Here is an 18,433-nt window from a genome sequence, read left to right as displayed (position 1 = left end):
TCTCTGGCCGTCCGTGACCCAGAGTCAGAGGCTCAGACACTGGGGCAATGCATGAGGGGCAGAGAGAATACGGACAAGTCTCCAATGGGCTTCTCGACTTTAGTAGCGGCTCACAACAAAGGTTCAGAAGGAAGAATTTTATCTTTTTTATTCTTTTGTTATTATCACAATACAACTTGTAAAAAACTCAGAGAACAACAGCTCTTTGAGAACATACAAACACTATGAAACACAAAACCCAACAGCGCAATAACCCACTTCTCCCGGGCTCCTTCCAAACTGCCCCTTCCGATTTTCCCATTTAATGGAAAGTAGACAAGTGAAGGACCAGCCTCTATGAATCGTGTACTCAATCATTCAGAAAAACGTGGGGTGTCGTTCCACAGCACCCCTGAAGTGATGTGAAGCTTCTCCAGTGTCCAAACACACAGCCGGGCTCCAGCTCTGCTCCCACTGCTGGTCCTGCCCCAAGACAGGGGCTGAGGCCCGACTGGCTGTCCAGCAGAACCGGCTGACCACTTGTCTATTTGGTGTGGCTGAGACACTCAGAGCAGTCTGACACTGGATGTGAAGACAGCAGGGGACACTGCGGAGCTGCGACGAGGAGAGGGGAGGGGAAAGTGGAAAAGACAGCGGGAGGGGGTTGGGAGAGGAGACAGGGGCAGAGCAGGAAGTACAGAAAGTGAGAGCCGCAGACGGGGGGACATTCCTCCCTGCTCGTGGGGCAGGGGGAGTCCGATGCATGAGGCATCACTAGCAGTCCACTGCAGGTCCAGGTGTTGGACACCCCTCTGTTTCGGGACGGCTCGAGCTGCGCAGGGTCTTTGTGTCCACCTGCGTGTCTGGCTGTGTGTCTATCTGAAAGAGAGGCAGCTGCTTGAGGAGGAGTGTGGGTCGCGGGGGGAGAGAAATGGACAGGAGGAGGAAGACGTACTGACCTGCTGCTTCCTCTCTCACCTCTCTGTGTCCGACACATTCAGAAGCACCTGGGCGGGATTGAACACAGTCAGAGTGGCACACTGGAGAAAACTGACTCACTGACCCACTCCCTGGCACACGAGCCACATCAGCTCACAGCGGACGTTCTCTTACCGGCAGCTGCCCTTTCAGTTTGGAGGGTGTCTTATAATCCCCCTTCAAGACCTGCAGGAGGAAGACAGTGAAAGAGTGAGAGTCTCCGAGGACGAAGAGAATGAAAGAGTGAGTGACTGGCTGTATGAGTGAGATGTATCGCAGAGCAGAAAGGCAGGACTAGAACCTCAACCTCCTGTCTCCTGGAATTGTGGGCTATGAGACACCCAGACATCTGAGCACAAAAACCCCCTAACTGACTGCTTTGTATGTCTCCACCATCAAAAGTCAACCCAACAGTTCAGTACTGCTGACAGTATGGAGGCACCCTGCTGTCATCTGTGACTCAAACCTGCCCATCTATCTGCCATTCGGACCAGACAGTTAACTGATAGTAACATAAGAGTGGGGATTAACAGCAACTGACCGTAATGTTGGAGTCAGGTTCAACAGTAAGAGGTGACAGTTAACCATTCAAGCCCGTACCTAAACACACACTAAAATACTTTAAGGAGCAGCTCAATTTTGTAGCAAACGCTGGACTGCAGTTTCCTTATTGCTTTCCGGGACCAGTGTGTCTGGAGTCAAGGCGCAGGCGGCGGCAAGCAGCCCACCCACCCTCTCCGTGTTGTTGAGGACAGCGGGCTCCGCCTCTCCGTAGCGTGGTGGGTTGGCGTGAGGGTCGTACCCCAGCCGGCTCAGCATGGGCGCGATGTCGGCCATGTCGGCCAGCACGTCCTCGGGGATGTGGCCCACCCAGCGGGACAGCGCCTCCAGGTTGACGGGCTTGATCACCTGGTCGGTGGAGCGCTCGATCCTGCAGAGGGAGGGCAGCAGGGACAAGCTCAGCCCCGCGGCGCACAGACAGCGCAGAGGCCGGCGGGTGGAGAGACATGCCGGCACGAGACCGAGCCCTTGCCTGGACAGAGACACGCCCCCGGGCTGCCCGATGGCGTCCTCGTGGTGCAGCACAGCCTCGTCCCAGGCAACGTCCAGGAAGCGCAGGATGGAGCGCAGGGTCTGGCGCGGCTGCAGCACCAGCGTCTCGTAGCGCACCGCCATGCAGCGCAACGGCCCCACCTGCTGGCACTGCAGCAGCATGGCCTCCATAGCGCGGCTCCACTTGGACAGGCAGTCGCGGTAGCTGGACAGGTCGAAGCCGGCGATCGTCACCTTCCGCGTGATCATGGAGTGCACCGCTGCCCGGCCGTCCCGGAACATCAGCAGGAATTTCGACCTGCCGGAAGGGACAGGTGAGAGGCGGAGGGAACCAGGCTCGCAGACGGGCAAGGTCAGGAGAACACAGCTGCTGACATGAGGGGGAGGGCAAGGGGAAGACAAAGAGGGTGACGGAGTTCCTGTCCTCTCCTAGCGTGAAGGAGGGGTGTGGGAGTCTCACCTGGGGAAGATGCGTGACAGGTAGAGGGCGCTCTTCAGGGTAAAGGGGTCTTTGTTGCAGAGCACGGGCGCCGGCTCCCCGTGCCGCGCGATGACCTCCAGGATGAAGGAGGAAATGGCCGAGTCGAGCACGTGGTCCGTGACCCCCGCCTCGTCCAGCCGCTGCTTCTCGCGCGAGGAGCGCGCCCAAGCCTGCCGCATGGCCAGCAGGCGCGGGATGACGCGTGTCTCCTCTCCGCAGCGGATCAGGGGGTGGGCGTCCAGCATGGCTCTCATCAGCGTGGTGCCGCTGCGGGGGACGCCGCCCACGAACACCAGGGGCGTGGCCTTGCTATAGCGGTACTCCACTCGCCGCCAGTCACGCACGGACACGCCCTCGTGCTCCGGCACCATCCTGCCCCAGCCTCCCGCCCGCTGGCACAGCAGGACGCGCTGGCACACAAGCACCAGCGCCAGCGTCGCCCCGGCACAGCACACTGCCATGGCAACGCGCCGCAGAGACAGGCGCATGCCGACCGTCGTGCAGAGAGCCCCTGTCCGGCCTCAGAGCCTGGCCGTGTCAGGCTCCTCCGTCATGGCAAACCTGCAGGGACAGAGAGAGGTCACCTGCACACACCGTGGAGTGAAGAGAGTCAACCCCCCATCAAGAATCTGGCTCCAAACATTTGAAAGTGTGATCCAACCCATTCCAGTAAATGGCAGTGAAGTGTGGTCCCCTCACAGACCAGGACTACACTCAACGGGACAAACACCCCTCAGAAACTCTGCACATGGAGATCTGTAGAAACATCCTCCGTGTGCAGAGAAAAACTCCAAACAATGCGTGCAGGGCCAAATTAGGCCAGTACCCACTATTGATAAACATACAGAAGAGAGTATCTAAGTATTGGCTACACCTCAAAAACAGCAATGAAAACTACCAACACAAAGCCCTGCTGAGCCAAGAGCTGAGCCCAACAAAGAGCCCCCTGAGCCAGCTGGTCCTGAGGCTGACTGGCCCGAGCCACACCGACACCAGCCAGCCCCAGGACAGCACTGCGAGAGCACCACAACTCAGATTCAACCACATCACAGCACAGATCAAACAGCAATATCTCACACACTGGGACACACACACAAACACAATACAAACTGGAATGCTACAGAACCCTAAACAGACAATATACACTACCCGAATATTTGACCAAGATAAGAAACAACAAAAAGAAACAGACCCTGACGAAGTACAGGCTCAGTGACCGCAGCCTGGCCAGAGAAACTGGACACAGGCAGACCTGACTGCCCAGGGAGGACAGGCAGAGTGACCACAGCCTGGCCAGAGAAACTGGACACAGGCGGACCTGGCTGTCCAGAGAGGACAGGCTGTGCTCCCACTGCAAGCAGGGAGAAACACAGACAGAGGTGCACTTTCTACTGCACTGTGACACATATTCTGGGATTAGAGAAACATTCTTCTCTAAATTCAGAAATCTCATCCCAGAGTTCCCACACCTGCCAGAATCACAACGGGTCCCAATTCTGCTGGGAGAGAGAGGAGGGAACTCAGTTGAACTGGCAGCCCAGTGTGTGATCTTCTGTCACAGCCTGCGGAACAGTGAGCTTGTCTCCCAATAATGCTCCATACTGTATGTTTCTTATGATGTGTCTGTATTGTAAATGTAGATTTTTTTATGTTTATTGTATGTGTTTTGCTTTGGCAACACTGATTTTACTCACTGGTCATGCCAATAAAGCTCCTGGAACTGAACTGAGTTGGGAGAGTGGAGCCGACAGGCCCAGTTCTCGCTCCGGGGGCCGGTGGAGTCCCGATTAGCCCGCCCCGGCCTCCAGGTCCAGCTGCTCTGACAGTAACCGCAGCCCGCGGGGGCTGCAGGGCGGCGAGGTGGAGCTCATCACCACGGCCCCACCAGTGCTCAACTCCCAGTCCACTCACACTCACCAGTGCACGGGCAGGGGCTGCACAGGACTCTGCTCAGAGACAAGACGCAGCACGAGCCCGGTCTCCCGTCTGCGAGCTGTGAGAAGGCAGGACAGAGAATCGGAGAGCAAGACGAGCTGAGAGAGGCAGGGGGTGTCGATTCCCGGGGGGGCTCTTAAGCCTGGCGCGCAGCAAGATCCTCTGGGACAGGGTTCGATCCCTCAGCCACCGCAAACACTAAATTACGGGCTGGAGAGAGAAGCTCAGCTTTCACACAACTGCATTAGGCTGGCTGAACATCAATAACGACGGAGAGAGGGGGAGAAAGAGCCCTGGGCTGGCTGGCCCTACTGCTCTCTGTGTGCATGCTGTTGTATACAGGGCCTGTACAGCAGATCACTGTACTGTGCACACTGTACAGGGGTACAGTGTGACTGCGAATTATACTCAGGGTTATACTGCAAGTTTCAAAACAGACAAGAGGCAAATACCACAACTTTACAAGCCCATTTCCACAGAATGAATAAACATAAAAATGTGCAATGTGTGTGTTAAAATAGTTTGTTTCCCCTTAAGAGGAAGGAAAACCTCAGCACTAAGACATAACCTTGGAAAGCCTCATTTACAGACGGCAGCTATGCACTGTGAGTATAGTCCGTACAATGTTCAGTCAGTAGGTGCAGCATGTTCAGTAGCTCTGGCCAGCGTTCAGGCTACTGGGTTTCACACTCTGAGTCACAGGTCACAAGCACAGAGCTGAAACTGCACGGCAACAGGAAGAGAAGACTTCCTGTCCAGTGTGGGTTAATCAGTGACACAGCACGCATTGACTGGATTCTTCAGCCCAGGCCCAGGCCTGTCCACACCAGCGATGGCTCTCATGGTCTCACGGTCTCCGCCTGCCCTCTGGCCTCTGCCTCTCTGCCTCCACCCTCAGCCCTCCGCCTCTCTGCCTCCACCCTCACCCCTCCGCCTCTCTGCCTCTCTGCCTCCACCCTCAGCCCTCCGCCTCTGTCTCTGTCTCAGACTGCAATCTGCCAGTGATCGCTCTGTTTGCAGGCCCTCTGGCTTCTTGTTTCTTGCAGTTTCCTCTTTCTGCACAGAAAGGTGAACTTGGCAGCCGCAGTGCCGGCTCCGAGCCTGTGGTGTTCGGAGTGTGGGTGAATGCGTCAGTCTGCCCCGGCTCTCTTCCCAGCCCCCTCTGCACGGTCTGGACACTCTAAGCCACCCCTTCCTGCCTCCATCAGCACACAGCTACAGGAAACAGGCCAGAAAACCCTGATGGCGAGAGATAAAGGCTCATATCTGCACATTCACAGGTGGAGGCACAGATACAGAAAGTGGAGATAAAAAGAGTGAGGGAGAGGGAGCAACGTCAGACAACGAGGGCTGGGGAGAGACATACACACATCTTCACTGTCTTTAGCTGATCGTTGTGCATGTCTTTGTTCTCTTAAATTTGTTCTGTGTTATTTGCCCACTGTACTGTTCTGTGTCCCGGTCCCCATTGTAATCTTGGTAAAATCCTGTGGCCATGTGACACAAATTGCTCTTCTGACCTTAAACCAACAGAGTAGGTGGTGGAGAGCAAGTTGTCTTGTAATATTCCCTGCTCAAGAACGGAATAACTGACTCTCTTTAGCCTTGAACAGATAAAACTACAGGGGAACTGATTCAAGTACTCTGACTTCAAATTCATTGACAAAGTAACCTCAGCACATTTCATCAGAACCAACAATGAAATAGACGATACATGTGGAAACTACAGGGAAGTGCATTGACTTTTCATGAAGGGCTGTGGGAGTCTGGAACAAGCTGTCCTGGCCTGTTGTTGAAGCTGATACAATTAGCAACTTCCTCCCAAACAAGCTAGATGTTTGCTTGTATACCCTCTTATCTCTCCCGCTCTTACTAGAGAGAGGTAGAGAGCAGAGGTGTAAGAGAGCAGCCCTCGACTCACACCTGCACAGGAAGCGAAGCCGTGTAGAGGAAGGGCAGGTGTGAACAGCCAGCTGCCGAGTTGAGAACTGCGACTCTGACACTGAGCACCCAGAGGAAGAGCCCCTGGAGCTGGCACAGTGCCCACAGCTGCCAGCTCCAGTACTAAATGTGCCCCACTCTTACTACATTGATAATCAGGCTCTAATTAATTACTATGGAAAATAAAGCCCAGATGGAAAAACATTCATTTACAGCCTCTTGCCTCTTGATAGATTTTCACCTTCATGTCTGGACATCTGGGCAGACAGAACTGACTCTGGAGCACAAGGCTGTGAAAATTCCCATCAGCAGAAACAAAACCCCGGACTGACAGACTGATGGCTCTGCTCTCCTGCAGCCTGCGTGTGGCACTGGCTGACCCACGAGGAGCAGCCTTCCACCCAGTCCTAGTCCTCCCACAAGCCGGGCCGCGCCAACCCGGCCTACAGTACACCAGGGCACTGTGGGCCGCCAACACAAGGACACCATCCACCTGGATACGCGTACCTTTGGATGGTGGCAACCCACACAAACATTGTGCATTTCTTGTGTATTTTCTATTGTTGTTCTGTAAAGCACTTTGAGAAGGCACCTGTAAAGGCGCTGTTATAAACACAGGATGGAGACAGCCCACACAGACCCAGGGAGAACATACACACTCTACACAGAAGGCACAGGCACTCGAACCCAGGACCCTGAAGCTGAAAAAGTCGCCATGTCTCCTCGTCACTCCCCTTTAGAATCAACATTTTCTTATAACTTGAATGTTGTGTATATTCATGTACAACCTGCCCTCCAGCTTCAACTCAGCCTCTTGCAACCATGTGAAACTGAAGCCTTTGCTGAATTTCAAACAGCAGCATGAGCAATGGGGCTACCTTATCAATACAATCTGCTACACACCAATATCAGATCAATATCGGCGGTGATACAGAGGTCAGTTAAGCTTCTGCTCCTGTGCATGAGGAGCCTGACCTGTTGGCGACACCTCCCCAATCCTTATTTCAACTGACTGGACTGCACAGCTAATTGAACTAATCACTCCACTATATTAAAAAGCTTTTGCATGGGGACTGTAAGTCACACACACACAGGTCAGTGACCTCTGGACAGCACACACACACAGGTCAGAGGGGTCTGGCCAGCACCCACGCACGCACACAGGTCAGCGGGCTCTGGACAGCACAGAGTCCAGGACACAGACTCGGTCAGAGCCTCAGCATGTATGGTGTGTTCACTCTACCCAGATGCCACAACACCGGCACAAAACAGAGCTGGCACAAACACAGCACGACATGTTGCATGTGTCACTATGCGCACTGCACACAGGGGGTGATATTTTGAGATAACTCGAACAATAACTGAATACTTTATGAACCGTTGGGGGGGGGGACGCGAGATTGGTGCATATTTTAATACAGCAGCACACGTCGTGTGCCAGCAGAACGACGCACAATCACCCCTCCGGCCGGCGCTCCCCTGACTGCGACCAACACGAACCACGCAGTTCCCCCACCCGGCAGCTGCGGGGGCCCTGCTCAGCCGGTCGCGGAAGAGAAAGAGAGGCTCCGCTACCGTCACCGTACAGTCAACGACTGAGCCGCGCATCCCCGCACGGAAGCACAGCGCGCCCGCCACGATTGCGCTTTTTCCCGCAGAGCTCCCCGACTTCACAGGCCCGCCAGCGTGCATGCTGTCACGGCCCGGGTCCGAGCCTGCCCCGCTGGAGATGTCGGGGGTACAGGGCGCACGGAGCCCCGAGACGCTCCAGGCGGCCAGCCTGCAGCCCAGCCTGTCAGGAAGCACCAATCTCTAACCGGGGGCTGGAGGCACGGCTGTGACAAAACTTTCCGCTACTCTGCTGCTCCCCCGGCCGGGGCAGACCCAGCCCGCAGACGGCGGCCGCGACGTCGGGAAAGAGGAAGGGCGCAAGTTTACCTTCGGCTCCGATTCTCCCTGCGCTGCTGCGGCTTCCCTCCTCCTCACACTCCCGATGCCAGCTCGCCGACCTCCGTGAGCGCAAACCGATGGTACCCAGTGTTTTGAAACACAACACCCGTTAGTCTCCGAGCAGACCGGGGGCAGGACCGGCGGAGCAGCGCGTCACGCCAGTGACGTCAGACCCACACTTCCAGAGGGGGGGCTCAGCCGCCCAGCGCCGCAGTCGGCGTCTGTAAAAATCGCTACTTCTGGGGCTCCGTGATTTGTACTTGACCTCCGACAGCGGACAAGTGTTTTGTGGTTTGTTTTTGTTCACTTGATTTTTTTGGATACCCTTTTCTCTTTGCTAGTATTATTTAATGTCGTTTAAAAGTTTGAAAAATAGTCAGTCTTTCAGCTCAAAGTGCAACATCGATGAGACGCATAAAAATAATTATAATAATATTCACAGCACAGTCACTGCGGCCCAGTTCACTAGGGGTTCCGGCTCTTATCTAGTAAACCCGTCTGTCCCCCGGTGTTGTCACACCGCCTGGGCACAATTACTGCGCTCAAATTCCATAAAGGGCATTTCACACTGAAACTGCGCTGGACACATTGGAGCTCAAAAGCGCTTGATCTGAAAGTGATCTGAAATACCTTGGACTACACTTTACCTTGCTGCATTGCTCGAAAATGCAGTTTCTCACAGCAAAGTGCCGGTCTGGCCTGAGACGAGCTGTGCTGCAGTGAAGTTGTTTCCTCCTGGCCCTCTGCTGAGCTCCATGTCTGGCCCTGCTGCCACAACGGACTACGTGCGTGTGCAGGGATACAGCGGCCCCTTGCGGTGACTTTGTGGAACTGCCCTTGATCGAGCAACCCGCCAGTGCTTGCCGGGAGCTCTTCCCAGTCTTTCTGTGGGACTGGACCCTGCTGGACAGCGGAGCTGCTGTGTGGGACTGGACTGTTCTGGACCCTGGTGTTGCTGTGAGGGACTGGACCCTGCTGGACCCTGATCTTGCTGTGTGTGACTGGACCCTGCTGGACAGCAGAGCTGCTGTGTGGGACTGGAGCCTTCTGGACAGCGGACCTGCTTTGTGGGACTGAACTGTTCTGGACCCTGGTCTTGCTGTGTGTGACTGGACCCTGCTGGACAGCGGACCTGCTGTGTGGGACTGGACTGTTCTGGACCCTGGTCTTGGTGTGTGGGACTGGACCCTTCTGGACAGCGCACCTACTGTGTGGGACTGGACCCTTCTGGACAGCACACCTGCTGTGTGGGACTGGACTGTTCTGGACCCTGGTCTTGCTGTGTGTGACTGGACCCTGCTGGACCCTGGTCTTGCTGTGAGGGACTGGACCCTGCTGGACCCTGGTCTTGCTGTGAGGGACTGTCGGACTCAGGTCTGGACATGAGAACTCAATGTGCAGCAGAAATGGACAGAGAAGCAAGTGAATAAGAGAGGCGAGAGCGCGGAGAGCAAGGATGGGCAGAACAGAGAGAGAGTGAAAAGAAGAAACAGGAACACACAATCAACAAAAAACAGGAGAAACCCACAGATCTGTCTTCCAAAATGTTTATTTGGCTTCACAAAGTCAGTCACGTCCCAGTGGACACGCTCCATTATGGTTCTCGTTGATGGAAGGGAGGGAAGGGGTTCCGGGTCAAGTTTCAAGGCTTTCTTTTTAAAAAAGATTAAATATTATTTTAAAATGGGGTCTCAGAATGGGATAAAAATGGCTGTGGGTCACGGCGCGATGCAGGCTGCGGCCTGTGGGGGGCGCTCACTTGCTGGCCATGGTGAAGTTGAAGCAGCCCTGCTGGTGCCACTGCATGTCGCGAATCCGGCGCATGGACTGGATCTGTGGCTGGAAGGCACACCACTCGTTCCAGTGCCTGTAATCCCCACACTCAAACAGGTACTGGTAGCCCCTGTACCCAGGATACTGGTACCCCACCCAGCTGCGAAGAGAGAGAGATTTATTCATTTCACCTCAGGTCAGTTTTCAGCTCAGGTCTACATGTGCACCTCAGTATTGCCAGCAGTCCCCTCTAGGAAATATTGACTACGTCTTGTTTTGCAAAACATTAACCCACCTGCACCACCACAGCCGAATTCTTCATCTCTTCCCCAGTTCCTCTTACTCTCCCAGTCCCTTTCCCTCTCTCCCCCAGTCCCACTCCCAGTCCCTCTCCCTCTCCAGCTCCCAGTACTCACGCTCCCCCAGGCACCCTCACGCTGCCCACACGGTCACAGAAGCCGTACGCCCACAGACTGGGCACATCGTCCTCCTGGATCTCCATCTTGTTGCCCTTGAAGTCAGCGCACTCGAACAGACAGATCTTGTGCTCCTGGTTGTCCTGGAGGGACAGTGTTATTGTTGGGACTGATATTAGTAATGATGCAAACTTGTTCATCTTAAACTAGAATGAGTTCTAAGACTGCACTTCAGTGTGCCCATCAGTGTGTCAGGGTGTCAGTGAGTGTGTTGGTGTGTAAGCATGTCAGGGAATGTGCCAACGTGCCAGTGTGGCAGTGAACGCATCAGCATGTCAGAGAGGATGTCAGCATGCCAGCGGGCCTCACCATGCGGACGGGCCTGAAGGACATGAAGCAGTCGCTGCGATAGCTGTTGGACCAGGTGTCCCAGCGAGGATACTCTCCCTTCTCCAGGATGAACATCTCCCCACGGAAATTGTTCTGCTCATAGGCAACCCAGCTGGAGACAGAATAGAGGGGAGAGAGGGAAGGAGAAGAGCCAGAGAGAAGGAAGGAGGGAGAGACAGAAAGAGAGAGGGAGGGAGGTTGAGGAGGAGAGCAAGAGATAAAGAGAGGAAGGACATGACAGAGGAAGAGCAGGATGAGAAAAAAAATGTCAGAGGACTCACCAAGGGAGGAAGAGACTGAAGACATAACCAGTGCTAATTTCTGTGGATGGTGAGTGTGAATGTTCAGAATCTCAGCACTGTGTAGCAGCAGTGGTCCTGCAGAGTGTGCGCTGTTGCAGGGTGTGGTGTAGTCTACTGCACTGCGCGGGTCATGGCAGCAGAAGCAATGGTGGCGGGCGGGAGGGCGGGACTCACGGGCCACACTCGATGCGCACACTGCGCACCCTGTCGAAGCCGCGGTCGCACAGGTTCACACACTCGTTCTGGAACTCCATGTAGCGGCCCTGGAAGTTCTCCTGCTCGTACACGATCATCTGCAGAGGAAGCACAGAGGTCCATACAGTGCCTGTCCCCAGTACAGTGCTGAGTGCCAGAAGGGATAGGACAGAATAGTACAGGGTAGTGCGGGGTGTTCCTGCCCCGTTTCACTCACTCTGTAGGAGCCCATGCTGGGTTCCCCCGTCTTGGTGGCCTTGCTGGTGGGCGCAGGTGCAGGGGTGCCTTTGTCCTTGGCATCGGTGCCCTGGCTGGTGGCGGACTTAGCGGTCTGAGACATGATGAGGGTTTAGGAGAGTCTGAGAGCTTAAAGAAGATGCAGAAAGGAGAGATAGAGCAGGTTTATATCTGAAGAGCATCACCCACAACACCCCCAATGGTATGGAACCCAGTCAAACAGTCTCCATTACTACAGCACTATCAGTGTGCCAGTGCTGTAGCACAGTGACAGAGTGTCTGGTGGCTGCCCTGACACAGCTCCCTGCTCTCCTTCTGCCCTGCCAGAGGTGGACAGCCTGGTGTCACAGCTGAGCCACGGAGACTGCTGGGGAATCACAGCACAGGCAGGGGCCTGGCCTGTGAAACAGCAGGAGCTCCTGAGACACCAAATATTAGCTTGGTTTCAGTGCACAGGATCTTGCAGATTGCTGGACTTGTTCAAGATCCCTGCAGATCCCAGTATATCCAACAGAGATTCCTAGAGATCCTTCCAGAACCTCCACAGCCACACCATTCCAGGCTGCACTCCCAGGCTCGTTATACACCAAAGCCCAGTGTGGCCTCTAGGCTGCCCCAAAACTCATCCCAGGACAAAAAAAAAGAGTTTCCTCCAAATAGTAGAGTCACCAGGAGAGCATCAGACAGCATCCCTGTGCACCAAGGCTGAGAGCCACGGACCCTCACTGATGGCCTGCTGTTCTCAGCAGCTCCATCTGCCTCGTGTCCGGCTGTCCGGCAGCTGGGCACTCACTGAGGGCCGCGGCTGAGCTTGTCTGCTCCAGCTCATTGCCACAAGGGCCAGCCATGTGCTGGGCTGGAGGTCTGTCTCAACTTGCTTGGCAGGTGACTGGTTGCTGCTGCTGCGGTTCTCTGCCTCTTACCTGCTTGCAGAGCTGCAGTGCAGTGCGGTCAGCTGGTGCTTGCTGGCCTCTCTGCCCTGCAAAGCCTTTTTATACCCTGGCAAGAGGAGCGCTCCCGGCTCTCTGCACAAAGGAAGTGCACGTGTCATCAGAGCCCCCCCTCCGCCAGCCAAACCCGCCTGTCATCATATCTGCCAAAGCCCCCGGCCGCCCAGAACAATCGCTGTGGCCGTAAGCAGTTTGCATTGTGAGCAGGGCAGAAAGGAAAGCACTGACTGTGGGGATTTGAGGCTGTAGCTGGATGGGCTGCACTGGGACGTATAGAGTGGAGGTCAGAGCTGCACCCCCACCCCTATCCCCTGCTTTCATTCAAACCCTCAGGCTACATGGGAGAGAAGCACAGGAGATGTGTTTAATTTCTTGTTTGCCTTCTCTTTCTTTCGCTGTGTGGTCTCCTGCGTGACATGCATTGTGAGCTTTCGGCCATCATGGTGCAGCAGAACCTGTCCTCAGTTGACTTACCTGGTGAAATGAGGGATCAATATAATCATGTGGTCTTAATTTAATGCACACAGGCTCAGGCCACACACTTGGGTCCTCCACAGTCCCCTGCAGTCGGAACAAGGCGTTTTGGGGTCAGGGGTAGCATTAGGGGTATGGCTGGCTTTGTGCATGGAGCTCATGGATGCTCCTGAAGAGTTTTAAGGCACAGGAGCAAAGACAGTGCCACACACACAGGGAGATGATTTTACAGAAGAGGTGACTGATGACTAATACTGTACACCTACAGCTGCAGTAAGATATCAGCTGCGCAAGGCAGCACAGTTCCTGTCTGTTACCCAACAATCTGATGTGTTGAAAACTGCACACCACTTCTCTGCACTCTCACAATTTAATGCTGAGCATCTTTATGGTCTTTTTCCTAAATTTAATTATATACCCATCCAATTTGGAATTGTCAGTTGTGTTTTTACATGTCAGCCCACAGCAGGGATGGGGCCACGGTACTCAGTCTAGGGGAATAAGGACTTGCAAACTCCTCTATTCCTCTACTCTAACAAGTCCACCCACCCATCACAACCAGTAATCTTCTGACACATCACAGACTCCTCTGACCCGCCCACCAATCACAACCAGTAATCTTCTGACACATCGCAGACTCTGCTCAGATGCTTCAATGCTGATTGGAAGTTAAAGATTTGATTACATCTGAGACAGCCCTGGTCAACAAATCCCCAATATTCTAAACAGGAAATGAAACATTCTGCCATCATACAGCCAGTGAAATGACTGAGGCAAAATCATGATGTCTTGGTCCTAGCATTCAACCTGCACTTGGAGTGACTCCTATATTTCACAAAAAAAACCTGTCCAGCTTTTAAACACATCTTTTAATAAAGTAAATTAAGTAATGGCAGAAAAATTAAGAGGAAACGATTGCAGATGTGACTGTGAAAACAGTAGAGCGTTGGAAATTTAGTTATACTGTGTGCAGTGCCCTGCAAAAGAAATGGGACAACAGAGATTGTTTTACAGTAAAATAAATTGCTGTCTCAGTTCTTGTGCGGGGCACTGTGTGAGGGAACTGCTCCTGCAGTGCTAGGTGTGTCAGACAGCCGGCCAGTGGCTGGAGTGTTTGCTATTCTGCAGTGAGAATGGCGAGAATACCCGCCACCCTGTTGCCATGGTGATTTAGTATTCTGAATACAGCCCGTTTCCCACCAGTGTCTGCAGGACAGGAGCTCCAGAATACCAATCACCTGGAGCACACTCAGCCTGGACCCTTCACACAGACAGGCTCTGTAGGAAACCACACAGCTGCTCTGACCATTACTGTCTTTCATAAATAGGGTGTATTATAAATCTGAACACAAATGCCTTCTTGAGAGGAAGTTTACAATAAATTATCCTAATGAACCAGCAGTAAACGAATAATCCAGTTAAACTATTCCTGTTCGTGCGTACATTGATAATCACCCCCATGTTTTCCCACAATGGTCTCATCTGCTACTGTATGTCAAGCTGTTAAAGGGCTTTCAGGTCTGATCCTGACTGCCAATGGGAGGGATGGGTGGGAGCTGTGCTGTGGCCCGTGTCTTGGCTTGTGCACGTTCCTCACGGTGAGCTGCAGCTGAAGACACAGCAGGGCTCCCTTGCAATTCTCTCCTCCGCTGTCGGCCAGTTCTGACCCGGCTCTGGGTCCCCGTCACAGCACCGGCACCATGGAAGCACTTGTCCAGAGGGCTGTGTCCTGACAGTGTGCTCAGAGCTCACCTGCCCTGAGCCAGGGGCTTCCGCAGGACTCAGGTCGCTCAGCTAGTGAGAGTCCTCCTGACTCTAAATCACATGGTTGCACAAGTGGGGCACAAACTGAGGGATAGTCATAATAATAAAACAGCCCGACTCTCCGGACGGAAGCACACTGACGTTTTGAAAATACCTGGGACTTTCCAATGATTCTTATTGAAGCAAATTTTCCAATTGAATCCAACAGAAATCCCAATCAGGGCAATTTCAGCTGGAGAATTGAGGAGTCATGGAAAAAACTCCAATCAGCTTTCCTTTCCTACAGGAAAGAGAGTTTGGGTTTCTCCCAGTGTGGTGCTTTGTGACAGTCTATCAGTTACACTGTTCATTCTTCCTCTCTCTTCTCCTCATCCCTTTTTTCCCCCTCTCCCTATCTCCCCTCGGCACTCTTCCTCTGTCTTACCCCGCTCTCCCATGCTGACCTCTCACCTCTCTCTGTGCTCCCCTCTGTAGCACCCCTGTCCCCCGTCCCCTCACTGTCCTTGCAGTCCTGATCATCCCTCCTGCTGTCTCCTTGCCCAGAGCCCAGTGCCTCCAGGTGCCCCTGCCCCCGGCCCCTCTGGAGGCCGCTGAGGTGATAGTGTGGCGTCTGCAGTTCCTGTGCGTCTCTATAGATTAAGCCCTTTGTTGTCGAACAATGTTGCGCCCCTCCCTTGTGCTGAGCTGGGGCTTTGCACTGGGCTGGATGCCACAGGAGGCTTTAAAAGTGAGCAGAGAGTTCCAGCCCTCACTCTCAGAGCAGGACACCCGCGGGCATCACAGCAAGGTGAGTCTCCCTCCCTGCCTCTCACTCTCTGTCAGCATCTGTCCATACACGAGGATGCTGGGGTTACCAGTGTGAAGACGAACAGTAACAGGCAACTCCCTGGCTTGTAAAAGTGCTGTGAGGAAGGTCTATTATGAGCAAACTAGTTTTTAAAGCATGTGGTGAGATGTTTGGTTTCTCTAGTCTACTGTACTGTAGGTTCACTGTGTGCTTTTGTCACAGTCTCTATGTCTGTCTGTTTCCACACTGCTGTGGATTTTATAATTCCCTATTCAGCTGCATGAGCCTCTGTATCTGGGTAGAGTGCATGTGGTGCAGAGGGAAAACTATCAACAGTAACAGGTTGTCCTGTGAAGGGAGAAAGACACTCTTAAAATAATTATAAAGGCAAATTTATAACAAAAAGAAATAACAAAATTGTAAAAAAAAGACAAATTTAACCTTTTTAACTCTGAAAAGTTCAAGTTCGTCATTATACTCACATAGAGGGATATGGTATAACGAAATGCTATTTAGCTACCTCTCAGTCAGAAAGAAGTACAAAAAACAACAACAATACCATTGTATAAGAAAAGAAAGAGATAATTGAGTGAAATATGGAAAGATTGTTAATATATGTTATATGTTAATATGTTATAATCCAGATCATCATCCTTGCCTTATACAGGTTAAAGACTCAGACATTCAGCTTCTCACTCATCCAGCTGTGTTTTTTCTGTTGCAGATAAAATGACTCACCACTGTACCAAATTCTCTGGCCACTGGAAGGTAAGTTTGCTACATCTCAGCTTGCACTGCCATGTTTTCACCACACGGTTTCCCCGTGGGGCTGGGACTTGTCTTGGCACGTGACGGTCAGCGTGTGCCAGGCCTGCAGAAAGACCCAGAGAGTGTTAAAAAGCGCTCCCCCCAGTGGCTGACAGTGGCACTGCTGTCTCTGCCCTGCCCAGATCATAGTGTGGGACGAGGAGTGCTTCCAGGGCCGCCGGCATGAGTTCACCTCCGAGTGCTACAATGTGATGGAATTCGGCTTCGAGACGGTGCGCTCCTTCCGGGTCGAGAGCGGGGCGTGAGTATAGGGGACAGGGGGCCTGAAGGCCAAGAGGGGGGTATCTTGGAAAAGGGGAGGCAAAGAAAGGAGACTGGACAAGAGGGGAAGTAAAAGGGGGAAAGGAGAGTGTGGGCACAGAGCGGGTGTGTGGGTGCTGCAGGAAGACTGGGGATCTTGAGCCGTCTGTGGGGGGAGGTTCCTCTCGAGGGGTCACTGTGGTCAGCTCACCCTCTCCTCTCCCCCTGCCCGTCCCAGCTGGGTGGGGTATGAGCATTCAGCCTACCAGGGGCAGCAGTTCGTGCTGGAGCGTGGCGAGTACCCGCGCTGGGACGCCTGGAGCGGCAGCAACGCCTACCACATCGAGAGGATGACCTCCTTCCGGCCCATCGCCTGCGCGGTGAGTATCGAGCAGCGCACCACCTGAGCCCAGGCCTGCTGGCTGGCGTCTGCGGCCCTGTCTTCTAACAGCGCCCCCTCTTGACAGAACCACCGGGAGTGCAGGATGACTATCTATGAGCGCGAGAACTTCCTGGGTCGCAAGGGCGAGCTGAGTGACGACTATCCATCACTGCAGGCCATGGGCTGGTGCAACAACGAAGTGGGCTCTTTCCGTGTGCAGTCTGGGGCGTGAGTATCTCTCTGTGCGCCTGTCCGTGCCTGTCTGCACCTGTCCACACTTGACTGCATCCGACTGCGTCTCTCTGAATCTGTCTGCGTCTGACTACCTTTCTCTTCGTCTGTCTGCGTCTCTCTGTGTCTGCATCTCTCTCTGTCTGTCAGCAGCTGAGCAAGTGCCTAGCTGACATTACACACATGAGAGGCCTTGCCACAGGAGTTAATTTACCTCAATGAAATGAGATAAGACAACACCAAAAAGGGTAAAAAGTCACAGCACAGCATTTGAAAATGGACAGAGGTTCAGAAGGAACTCTGACCTCATCCACCTTCACTCTCCTACTTACCAACATCCCTGTTCCTGAGCTCCTCCTTGCACCCCATCTTCACCCTCACAGTGGCTCCCTGGCTCATTCCTTGCCATGTTGAGTGTCCTGTTAGCCTCATGCTTACAGTCAAGATGTTCAAGTCCTTGGCTCTTTCAATTGCTATCCTAATCAGCTTTGTTGCTGCATCACAGTTTTTATCAAACTACAGATAATTAAATTCATGTTTAAATCTCAAAATCCCACTTCATCACTGTGTCACTCTGCTCTCTGTGGCTCCTGCAGTGCGGGGAGAAAGGCTCTAATCCCACTGCCTGTGTGTCTGTTTCCCTCCCAGCTGGGTGTGCTACCAGTATCCTGGTTACCGTGGCTACCAATACATAATGGAGTGTGACCGTCACTGTGGGGAGTATAAGCACTGGAGGGAGTGGGGATCTCACGCCCAGACCTTCCAGATCCAATCCATCCGCCGCATCCAGCAGTGACCCTGAGTCCAGCCTTCAATAAACTGTCTTTCTTAAACTATACCTGCTGTCACTGGCTCTCTGTTCAGAATAATATTCTAGACCTGTTGTGATCAGTCACTATGCTGTGTCCATATCAACACACTGTACTGTACAGATCAATCACTGAACAGATTAATACACTGCACTCTGTTCAAATCAATCAGTGTACTGTTCAGAGCAAATCACTGTACTGTGCATACCTTTCATTGTACTGCACAGATAAATACATTACTCTGTGTCAGGATCAATACACTACATTCTGTTCAAACAGACCAATCACTGTACTGTAGGGATTAATACATTGCACTGTGTTGATCAATCGCTGCACGT

The 18,433-nt window shown here is 53.3% G+C and overlaps 3 protein-coding genes across 7 annotated transcripts; 1 reads left to right on the top strand and 2 right to left on the bottom strand.

Moving 5' to 3' along the window:
• Positions 1–133: 133 nt before the first annotated feature.
• LOC148641852 (protein-tyrosine sulfotransferase 2-like) lies at positions 134–9,118 on the bottom strand. 4 transcript variants are annotated; one of them, XM_088618194.1, is made up of 8 exons: positions 8,306–8,611; positions 4,409–4,484; positions 2,471–3,052; positions 1,991–2,308; positions 1,690–1,888; positions 1,093–1,143; positions 939–986; positions 134–858 (listed from the first exon to the last, which is right to left on the bottom strand). In XM_088618194.1, exons 3-7 carry the CDS (start codon positions 2,977–2,979, stop codon positions 954–956), a joined length of 1,110 nt encoding a protein of 369 aa, XP_088474320.1. In that variant the 5' UTR covers positions 2,980–3,052; positions 4,409–4,484; positions 8,306–8,611; the 3' UTR covers positions 134–858; positions 939–953. The 4 variants fall into 4 exon arrangements, with proteins under 4 accessions (XP_088474320.1, XP_088474321.1, XP_088474322.1 ...); XM_088618195.1 differs by lacking the exons at positions 4,409–4,484; positions 8,306–8,611 and adding an exon at positions 8,965–9,118; XM_088618196.1 differs by lacking the exon at positions 4,409–4,484 and having other exon boundaries at positions 134–854; positions 8,306–8,602.
• A 730-nt stretch (positions 9,119–9,848) lies between these two features.
• On the bottom strand, positions 9,849–12,709 carry crybb1 (crystallin, beta B1). Of its 2 annotated transcripts, none has more exons than XM_088618208.1 (6): positions 12,554–12,709; positions 11,611–11,759; positions 11,373–11,491; positions 10,876–11,008; positions 10,507–10,649; positions 9,849–10,250 (listed from the first exon to the last, which is right to left on the bottom strand). In XM_088618208.1, the coding sequence occupies exons 2-6, from the start codon at positions 11,731–11,733 to the stop codon at positions 10,073–10,075; spliced, it is 696 nt and encodes a 231-aa protein (XP_088474334.1). In that variant the 5' UTR covers positions 11,734–11,759; positions 12,554–12,709; the 3' UTR covers positions 9,849–10,072. The 2 variants fall into 2 exon arrangements, with proteins under 2 accessions (XP_088474334.1, XP_088474335.1); XM_088618209.1 differs by lacking the exon at positions 12,554–12,709 and adding an exon at positions 12,424–12,549.
• Positions 12,710–15,494: 2,785 nt separating this feature from the next.
• On the top strand, positions 15,495–18,124 carry cryba4 (crystallin, beta A4). The gene is made up of 6 exons (XM_088618211.1): positions 15,495–15,605; positions 16,330–16,373; positions 16,556–16,674; positions 16,912–17,053; positions 17,141–17,283; positions 17,935–18,124. Exons 2-6 carry the CDS (start codon positions 16,335–16,337, stop codon positions 18,080–18,082), a joined length of 591 nt encoding a protein of 196 aa, XP_088474337.1. The 5' UTR covers positions 15,495–15,605; positions 16,330–16,334; the 3' UTR covers positions 18,083–18,124.
• Positions 18,125–18,433: the final 309 nt, after the last annotated feature.

Source organism: Lepisosteus platostomus, chromosome 24 (genome assembly GCF_059453375.1).
Source record: "Lepisosteus platostomus isolate fLepPlt1 chromosome 24, fLepPlt1.hap1, whole genome shotgun sequence".
NCBI lineage: Eukaryota > Metazoa > Chordata > Actinopteri > Semionotiformes > Lepisosteidae > Lepisosteus > Lepisosteus platostomus.
The sequence above is the reverse complement of the archived record's forward strand: the minus strand, read 5'-3'. Positions and strand labels throughout refer to the sequence as shown.